Source organism: Myotis yumanensis, unplaced genomic scaffold, assembly GCF_028538775.1.
Source record: "Myotis yumanensis isolate MYYU_CA2020_CCGP unplaced genomic scaffold, mMyoYum1.0.hap1 SCAF_1, whole genome shotgun sequence".
Classification (NCBI taxonomy): Eukaryota; Metazoa; Chordata; class Mammalia; order Chiroptera; family Vespertilionidae; genus Myotis; species Myotis yumanensis.
Genome location: NW_027223752.1, coordinates 102206909 through 102217484, shown reverse-complemented (window position 1 = coordinate 102217484; position 10576 = coordinate 102206909). Strand labels below are relative to the sequence as shown.

General features: G+C 43.1%; 1 protein-coding gene across 1 annotated transcript; it reads right to left on the bottom strand.

The window, feature by feature from the left end:
- Window positions 1-923: 923 nt before the first annotated feature.
- On the bottom strand, window positions 924-6051 carry BAMBI (BMP and activin membrane bound inhibitor). Its single transcript, XM_070428605.1, has 3 exons — window positions 5638-6051; window positions 2145-2432; window positions 924-1712 (listed from the first exon to the last, which is right to left on the bottom strand). Exons 1-3 carry the CDS (start codon window positions 5711-5713, stop codon window positions 1294-1296), a joined length of 783 nt encoding a protein of 260 aa, XP_070284706.1. The 5' UTR covers window positions 5714-6051; the 3' UTR covers window positions 924-1293.
- Between the last annotated feature and the right edge of the window lie 4525 nt (window positions 6052-10576).

Sequence of the window (10576 nt, the reverse complement as noted above, 5' to 3'; positions counted from 1 at the left end):
GTTTCCAATATACAAAAGAATTGAGGGAAAACCCTACATGGCAAATTATTCTTATTTACGATTAAAAAGATCCATTTGGGGAGAAAGGTACACAAATGTGACATGGGTTTAAACTCAGGCTGGGCAGTGTTGCCAGACAGAAAGTCCTACAGGAGCGGAAACACCGGTGTATTAAGTTAGTGGTTAAAGTCAATGTTTTGTTTGGTTATGTTAATAAAAGGATCATTTGGAGAAGAAAAACTAGAAGCACTGTGTGTTATTTAAATCTCAATTGACATATAGTGTTCACTATGGAAAACCTTTCTAAAATTTCAGAAGTCAAAAATAAGATAAAATGTTAGTATAACACTTTGTTTAAAGACGTTTTGAAAACTGGGAGCATGGTACAATAAAGTTTGGCTAACTTGGAGTCCAAAATATTTAATTCGGTTAGAGACAGAGTAAACAGTAGAAGTAGGCAGTGACTAACTTTACCAAAAAAAGTTTACTTTAGGTGTTTTTTTTCCTGGTTGGAGGTAGACATATTTAAAAGTATTAAAGAGCAAGTGGATCAAGTTGATAAGTAATAGTAGACTTGCTAAGGCAACTTCAGTAACAGATCAATCATATCTGACCTGGTATAAATATGCTTAAGATTTCTCTTAGATAAAAGTTAAAAACCAGAATGATCCAAACAAAAAATGTGAGTAAGACACTAAATGATGGGCAGTCCATTTAGATATTCTACATGCTGTAGAATTACATATATGCATGTAAGAATAAAAAAGATTTTGGTCTAGTTTTTTTAAAAAAACACAAAGGAAGATCAAGCCAAATCCTATAGTTAGACCCTTGTCTGAGCAACAGATTTTCATTTATATAATTAACATGTAGTGTCTTACACTTCCCACTTAGTTTTTAATTTATGACAAGACACTGCTCAATTTCAGACAAAAATATAGATATATATTTTTAAATCTTTACAATAAATCAAGATGTAGGAGCTTACATACAACACATTTTAGTTTATTTAGGTACTCATTCCAGCTCCCTCAGATGCAAATCACCTTGGTAACAGTGTGTACATAGTCTTCTCTTTGCTTTTTATCATTTCAAAGCAAAAAATACATTTGACTGTATGCAAGTCTGTGCAAATAATCCTTCAGAAGAAACATCCAAGATTCTGTTTGCAGAGGTCATTTTGTCTCTCAAAGTTGATTACATGAGTTTGTTTTTCTTCAGATAAAGTGCTCCTGTCCAGCGGAACTCAAAGGCCTTCAAGCGTCCAAGAAGCTCAGTTCAGATAAGACACGGTCATACAAATTCCAGCTTCCCGTGCCCACTATACATGCCCCAGTGAACGAGAGAGAGGATCTTGTCATTGCTGAGGTCTGCTTGTCTCATTTTGTCACAGGTCAGACAGCAGTTCTCGTGCCCACTCACCGGCACCATGCATTCCAAGTCCAACTTTGCAACCTGCCCCTTTTTGGAATGGTGTCCGTGAAAGCTGTAGTGCAAACGGGAGAGCATCTGTTGCCGCTGATCCCGCAGTCTCTTGTTTTCACTTCGCAGCATCCTCAAGGCCAACATAATAAGCAGCACTAAAATCAGCCCTCCAGCAATTGGAACAGCAATCACCGCTGCCCGGAACCACAGCTCTTTGGAAGAAGTCAGCTCCTGCACTTTGGTGATGAGGTTTCTGCTACCATCATGCTGATACCGGTTTCCTTGCCCTAAAGGAGCACAAGCAGAACTATGTTAACCTCTCTCCTGTACATATTCAAGCTCATCTATCCATTTTAAACCAGGCACCCCAATTATAGCCGACAATTAAGTCAACAATATTTAGAAAATAAATGTTGCAAAAACAATGCAAAAGATTACAAAAACATCTGTTTACAGACTCTCATTACGGAGTATTAGTGGTCTTTTAATGTCTTCCAACTTGAAAAAACAGGCAAAACCTATTATGTAGACAGACATCTAATGCTCAAGCAGACATAAAAGCTACTCAAGAGAGATGCATTTTTGCATTCAGCCATTCTTCTCCCTCTGCTGTCTCTAATTAGATTAACAACAAAATCAATAGCAGACATATAAAGTCTTGGCTGTCACAAAACTATATAGATCAGGCAAGCATTTGGTTAGAAAGCGCTACTACCTACCTGAGGCCTCTCCTTTGGGAGAAGAGAGAACGTCATGCAGCCCTCGGTAATTGCACATATCTTCATGACAGCATTCCAATGTGGGTATGGCGGTGCCAGAGTGGTTTTGTGCCTGTTTGGCTTGGCAGATGTCTGCTGTGCTTGCGAGAGAGTCCAGGCAGCCATGGGTGAGGGGGGAATTTGTGTTCTGAGGATCAAGAAGCCTAGAGAAGCAGGCACTCAACTCAGATTTACACATATAGCCAGTTGCCACACAGTGGGCAGCATCACAGTAGCATCTGATTTCACCTGAAAACAATGAGAAATTGCATCAAACTGCTTCAGAGACCAGATCATGCGTCTGCTTAGCTTAAGTGAATGCTAAATCCCAAGCTCAAAGGCACTTTTAGAATATTCAGCTGAGTGCTTACAACAACAGTAGACCATGCAGACTGGGAAAGCCCTTTGTGTATGCCTGTGCTTTAATTTCAACCCAGTTAAATACAATTTTAGAAATGTATTAACCCCAGTAGCAGAGAATCAAAGTTCAATTTAGGTTTCCGTTAAGTAAGTAATTAAAAATAATACTTTTGTTTGTGAAGGAAAATAATCATCACAATAATTTCTCCTACAATAAGGTAAAATTACATCATTTACTCATTTAATCCTACATGACCATACAAAATGAAAATGCTAAGCTTTTTTATTTTGTCAGTATAAATATTTGATCGGAACTACTGAATTGTTTACTACCTCGAGGGGCTGTGCCAAGATTTAAGAGCTTTAGCTAACACTTTATAAAGTTATTAACTAGAAACACAACAATCTAGAAACTGCTCCAGTCAGGAGGTTTTAAAACTATGAAACTGGGCAGCTATTTGCAACCTCTCTAGAAAAGGCAAACTTTGCCTATAAAGATCTTTTCATGCAGAGGAGCTTTTAGTATATTGTAAAACAGGAACTAGGCAGTTTACAATTAGTGGTTTGCTTGCCAAAGTCAATTTCTTTCAGCCCAAATGGAAAGTCATAAATCTGGGGGTGGAGGGGAGAATGTAAAACTGCAAGGCTAACTTCTCCTCCCCCTAGCCCCCCAGTTGTCCATGTAATTCAACATGGGATCTAAAAGGGGAAACACTGAATCTGAAAATCCTCTCTGCTGGGTCAATGACAAATCCTTAAGGAAACCTCAAATTTTTCTACAGGAAGTGATTAAAGTTTCCTTTATAAAACTTATTTTGTGAGTCACTGTTAACATTTTGCTGCAATGTAAGATCTGAGGCTTTTAACATCAATTTCTAGTTGAAATAAGCTGAGTCTCAGAGTTATCACTAATATGATTTCCAACCCAGTGGGCTCCAGTCATTGTCACATGCCACAGCTAACGTTGCTGTAAATTAAATGAATGCACACGCCTCTCTCCAGCTTCCCAATCTGAAGTTCTGTCTAGTTACTGAAACCGCCACTCTGAAACTAAACCCCTCTTCCTGCCCTCACCTTTCCTCCTCTCTGTGAATGCCTGAGTAAGGTGTCTCATTTAATTATCTGTCCAAATTCCAGGCCACCGTATGGCATGCTCAGTTTTCACCAGAGGCTGCTAATGCTTCAGTTCTAAAAAGACTAGCCAACTATATGTAGATCTTCGGCAAGCTGGGTTTAACGATCCAAAGCTGGAGGTCTTGCTGCTATTCTAAATTTCTGTATCTGCACTCCCTGTCCTTTGTCTGGGCCCAAGACCCTTCTCCAGGAAGACCTTCAAGATAGGAGCTTGCTTTACAGAGGTTTGCTCCTCTTTCCAGCTTGATTTTTTGCATGAAGCTCACTGGTATTATGTGGTTGATGATAACTATAGGTCCCTAGTCTGACAAATTCCATATAGAGATTTACGGTTGAAATAAAACAGATTAAAAGTCACTTTTGATCCTATTCACCTCAGACCTCATGCAGGAAAAAAAAAAACTGAATGCAAGTGAAATGCTGCTTGAATGTTTATGAGAGCCTATTTAACATACTGTATTTTCAATGACCTGAAACAGTCTAATAAAATTTTGACAGGTAACTAGAAAAGTTCTAACGACTTTTTTATAAAATTGGAGCCACATTTGAGCAAGTTGAATTAACTTTTGTATTATTGTATTAAAACTATATTTCTGTTGTTTCATAAAGTTTCTTCCTGTGGCATACAAAAGGCCAGAAAGGGGACTGGTCTTTTGAAACGGTGAACAATGCTCTTCTGTTTCCCCCCCTCTCTTGTTACTGTATGTAGTGATTAAACAAAAATGTCTGCTTTAGTCAAGATGGCTACAGGAGAGGCTGCTGGCTTCTTTTAAAGCTTTTGAAGTCAGCAGCAGTCAGAAATCTCTGATCCCCTAATTATATCATTATCAGGCACATAGTTTCGGTATCTGTGACTTCATGTCAGCCTCAGTCCCTCCCTGCTCTGCCCGCCTTTGATAGGACCAGGAGGCTCCCCTCTCGGGCTGAGAGGGCTGTTATTTAGGGTTAATTACACCCTTCCTTCCAAAATAAATAAATACTGTAGCACATCATCCTTGCTGGGCTGGCTTATCCTTTAACCTCATGCCTGCTACATGGCAATTAGAGAAAAGTGAGGGGTGCAAAGCTAAACAACACTTCCTATTAAAAAAAAAAATGTATGTGTAGTTCATGGCAGGGTAGGTGGGGAAACCTTGAGATCTAGATGGAGTTTGGATTATTTCAAACTAAAAGGTAAAAGTCTGCAGGGGAGGAAAAGAAACTAAGCGCTGTTTTGTTTTTGTTTTTTCAGTAGTATCTGTGAAATACGAAGTGAGTGGGAATGGGGACCACTGACAGCCTTCTCCTCCCAGCCGCTCAGAAGAACACAGCATATACCCCTGCACACTGACACACCCCGGACACCTGCACTCGGGGAGGCACACACTCGCTGGTTCACAAAGACACTCGCTGAGAGACCAAAGAAACACTCGTGAGCAGAGGCACATTCAAATACAGAGGCAGACTCAAATCGCTCACATATGCAAATACAGGCACTTTCAAACATATTCAAATACAAAGATATACTCAAATACAGAAACAGATTCAAATAGAGTGACACACTCACTAGCAGAGACGCACGCCCAGGCACGACGCGGTTGAGGACCGGGGTCTGCGGTTCGGCCAGGGCTTCCCCGCCCCGGGGCAGGCAGGGCGGCGGCGCCCGAGCCCACACCACCGCCCCGCTCCCCGGCCGCAAACCTTCTTCAGTTCACTACAGACAGACGGACACAAACATTTTGACAACCGCTTGCCCTGAGGTCTGACTGCCCCTCCACGAGCCGGGCCCGAGACACCGACCCGAGTCGGCCGCGAAGTCACCACCGCGACTTCTAAGAACAAGCAACTTGCCGTGACCTGCGGGCTCTGGCGCGGGAGGCAGCCTCGCCCGCCGCTAACAAAGCCCTGGCAGCCGGCTTCAAAGGCTCGCAGGGCGGCCGCCCGGGACCCCGCGCGCCCCTGCCCGCCGGCGGACACCCACCTTTGGTGAGCAGCACGGCCATGGCGCAGAGTTCGAGCTGCAGCCAGATGAAGATGTAGCTGGAATGGCGATCCATTGACGCCCCCACGGCCGCGGAGCCACCGCCGGTCCCGGAGCCGCGGGCAGCTGCAGCCTACGACTCCCGGAGCGCGCAGTGCATGAGTGCAGCCCGGGGAGGCGGGCGCCGTCAGCGACGGGGCGAGGGGACAGGCAGCGTCCCGAGCATGGAAGGCGGCTGGAGGGAGTGCCGAGGAGACGAGGGGGCCGGCCGACTCTGTGGGCACCGGTTCTTTTGCTCCGCTCGGGCCGCACTCTGGGTTGAGCTCTCGGATTCACTCCCTCACGGCGGCCGCTCTGCTAAGACGAGCGCGCACAGACACCGCCAGCCGCTGGCTCCCGCTGCGCCCGCCGCCTCCAGCCCGGCTGCGCGCCGTAAATACCGCTCCGCTCCGGGAGCCGGCCCGGCGCCGCCCCGCCCCGGGCCCGCACCAACGCGGTCCGATTGGCTGTCAGGCTCAAGTCAATCATCCCTCACCCAGGGGGCGGGCCCAGACGCGGGCGGGGCGGGACCTGCCAGCGGCTCCTAGCAGCGCTGGCGTCTGGCCGGGGCAGCTCTCCCCGCCCCCCCATTGCTGTATCCCGCGCTCCCTCTAGCGGAGGCAGGCGAGTCCCTGACCTTCGGGAGGCGCGCGGGGCCGCTGGGTCTATCTCTCTAGACCCTCACAACTCAGCCTTGGGCCAGCGCCCCAGCCCGTGCTTTCTTTTTCGTTCCCCCTGAAACACGCGAGGGGCCCTCGTGGCCGCCTTCCAAAGCCCTCCCCTGCCCTCTGCGCGCTCTGGAAGCCCCCGGGACAAGTGACGGTCCCTGGCGTGCGCTTCTGCCGAGAGCCGCTGGCTGGCGTGTGGCGATGGAGGGGGGTCCAGCCGGGAGCCTGGAAGGAGGGTGGCCAGGCTCGGGTTTGCTTTCAGCTCCCCTCCCCCACACACACACTTTCCCCCCAGTGCATCCTCTAAGAGCCGCCTGCCCTGTGATCAATAAAGCCCAGACAGACAGACTGTTGATCAGTAGGAGCCGCTAAGTTCTCCTGGTAGACAGGGGACGAGTAGAGACACTTAACGAAAATTAGCAAATCCAAAAAGCACCCGGCGCCAGCGAGACGACACAGGCCTAGGCTGACACGCAATTAACCACCCCCCTAACAAACGCAGGCAAACAGTCGCTGACCTTGATCAATATCAGCCCCTCAGTGGTCTCCTTTCTGAATTGCTAATTCATTTATTAGGACTTTCGGGGCTGCCTGACCCAATGTACCCAAAAGCGGTCCTGAAGGTTTTGCTGTTGTTTTTATTTTATTTTTTTGGAGGGAAAACTCAGCTTAAAACTGTTACCTGAGGAAACTCTTTTACCCTCTATTCTCAAAACTTGAGATTAACAAAAGTCAACCATTTGCAAAATTTCCTTTTAGGATTAACCAAGGTTGCCCTATCTGATAAAATGTCAAGGGGAGAGGAGATGGGCCGAAGAAAGCATTTAATGCTAATTTGGGAGATGTAGTCAACTCTTCAGGACTAGAGTGCAAAAATGGGCTTTAAGACTAAGAAAAATATGTATGTCTCAAGGCGAACCTTGTAAATTAAACTTGTTGAAAGTCCACAGAACTGCAGTTTGTAGTTAATGAAATTGCCTTTGAAAAGTAATGTTTATATGCAGAGAAAATAAAATAATTTCATAAACAGATGCTCTGACCATTCCTTCACTAGATCAACATTGCCTCCAAAAGGATGGGCAAGTAAGTCCAGTAGAAGTTTTAAGAGGAAATTAAACTGGTTAGGCACCAGGTAAACTGCAGGTATATCAAGAGGAGTTAGATAAGAACTTCCTGACACCTAATTCTTTGTTAACACTTCTAAGGGGTTCATACAGACAATACTTTTCACACAATGACACACTTTTAACTTCAGATAGTCAAATCACTAACTAAAAGGAAACTGAGAGTATCTGTATATTCATTCAGCTATTTTGGAGCGCCCACTATAGGCCAGGCTCACTGTGTCTGGCATTATAAAGATGCCAAAACCTAAAGAGGAAATGACAAGCAATGGAGCTTGACGATGGTAGAGATTTACCTCACAATGTTATGAGCATAAAGAAAGAAAATAACTAGCTCAGGAAGACAAAGATATCGGGAAGGTCTGCTGGACGCAGTAACATTGGCCGTGCCTCCTAAAGAACAAAGAGATTTGGAAGGGAACCATACAAGACAGAGGACCACCAGAATTTAGGCATGCAATTCATTGATTTCGTTAGGGGATATGGGTACTGAGAATGAATAGATGGCACTATAAGCAATTCTTTGTTACTGGAGAATAACATGTGAAGCAAGGAGTGGGCAAAGATGCCCCAGAAAATAACTATAATTACCTGTGATGCTTATTTAATGGAAAGAGTCTAGGGACATGTGTTGGTGAAAGTTGTATTTAGTAAACATTTCTGAGTACCTTCCCAACCCCTTTCTCTAGAGCAGAATTAGGGGACTGCTCTCTGGCCATACCTAGTCACATGGCCCCAGTTGGGCCAAGTAGGTTCTCTCTTCCTCATCTTTGGACAGAGAGGTGGGCAATCTCTAGAGGTCCCTTCATGGGACACGTAGAAATTCAGAGTTCACCTGTCTTTGAAGAGAGAAAAAGATGACAAAGATGTGCAGAATGGGAAAGATGTAAGTCCAAATGGATGTCCAGCCACATGTCTTCACGTCCTGTCCTTAGGTTCCATGTTAATTCAGGCACCTTAAAATTTGACTTTTCACTTAAGGTTTTTTAACTTTCAACCCACAGGTTTCAGACTATGAGCCTTGTATTTTATTTAATTATTATTGACTTTTATACTTTTTTTGTTCCAAACATAATTCAGAATAAGAACATGTGATTCATTCTTCAGACAATGATTTCAACTCTTTTATTTTTATTATTAGTTTAATGGGCAGACTTTTTAAATGGCTAGAAATTAGTTTTAAGAGAAATAAGTCTGCACTTTTTTCTAATGTTTTGGAGCAGACATTGACTTTTCAACTAAATGAAGGAGACTATTTGAATCAATGTGGAAAATCAAAATTGGTTTAGGGATAATATGTCAATTAAAAGGACATAAGAATAGTTGAGAGAATAGGCAACAATTTTAATTCAATTTAAGAGTGAGTAAAATTGCTTCTCTGCAGAATTTTACTTGTGTTTTGTACATAATCCAGTTATTACTTTCCTACACGTAGAGGGGGAAATAGTAAAATTTAGTTAGTGTCTTTTGGAAATTTAAATCAAGAAATCAGTGACCAAAATTTAAAGGGAATTCTGAAAATATAAGCTGGGAAACAGCTGTCTATACCTGAGAACAGAAAGCTGATTCTAGATCTAACAAATGGAAATAATTAAACATTACAATAGTTTTATTAACTCTAAAGTGTTCTAAATATGATTTATCCATGGACATATAATCTACATAATCACAACACGCCACTATGATACATTTTCATGATTGCCCTACACAACAAAATAACTTCTCAAGTGTCATTTTTCTTATAAAAGAAAAAAAAAACCCACAAGGGTTTTTATGTCCCAACCCATTTTGTTAACAAAGCTGTAGATATTAATCTCTGCTTACCCAAATAACGCCATTGTTTCCCAAAGTTATATGTAATCCCCATGTTTAGCAATACCTCTCTCTTCACAATGCAGATGAAAAATAACTCAGTGTATTTTGTTCAGAGAGAAGCAGTTGTGTTCAAGTTCCAGGCTGGCATACTGTTGTAGTCTAGCAATAGAATCTAACACTTCTGCCTGTTATACAACTCTTCTACCAACTAACAATCCTTAAGGTTTAGGTAACACTTTGAATTCCCAATAGCAGCTTTTTTACAAAGTCATTTGTTCTCAGTAGAAGTTAGAAGTTTAGATCTAAACTTTACTTTAATTGGAATGAGGTCAAAGGTGAGAGATTAGCACAGCCAAAGGAATGGCTGTCTAGTGAAGCTGGGGTTTTTCCCTTCCAAAATGGAAAAGGAGATAAGGGCCTGAAAAATGGAAAAGGAGATAAGGGCCTGACTGCAGAGTCTGGAGGTAGTGTGTTAGGACCTAGAAAGAAAGGAAAAGACTGAAGCTCACATTCCCAAATGCCCACCCTTCCACATACTAGCAAAAATGCTATGGGGTCATCCAACAGGCACGGCTCAGTGGTTGAGCATCGACCTATGGACCAGGAGGTCACAGTTTGATTCTGGGTCAGGGCACATGCCTGGGTTATGGGCTTGATCCCCAGTGTGGGGCGTGCAGGAGGCAGCTGATCAATGATTCTCTCTCATCATTGATGTCTCTCTCTCTCTCTCTCTCCCTCTCTCTTCCTCTCTGAAATCAAAAATAAAAATATATTTTTTAAAAAATGTTATGGGATCTTACAAATAAAACATAGATTATCTGTTGGGTTGAGGTTTTCTTAAGAAGTTTGTTGTTTTTTTTAATTTTTATTTTTAAAGAGAGAGAAAGGGAGAGAGAGAGACATTGATGTGAGAGAGAAACATCAATTGATTGCCTCCCATATGCGCCCCAATAGAGGATAGAACCGGAAACCTTTTGGTGTACTGGACGACGCTCCAACCAACTGAAGCACCCAGCCAGGGCTCTTAAGAAGTTTTAAAGCATCTAAGTTTAGAATATAGTAAGAAGCAGCCCTGGTTAAAGAACATTAACTTATGAACTTAACAATGGACAGTATTTATAATCAAATAGTATCAAATATATTCTGTATGATCCTTGACTATAAGTCTTAACCTTTGTTCTATTCAGTTATGTTACTGTAACCTCCAATTAAGCTAGTAGACCTTTTAGAAATTATTCAACAGCCTGCCAGTTTTGCCTACCTGGTGTCAAATAACCACTTGAATTCCTTTTG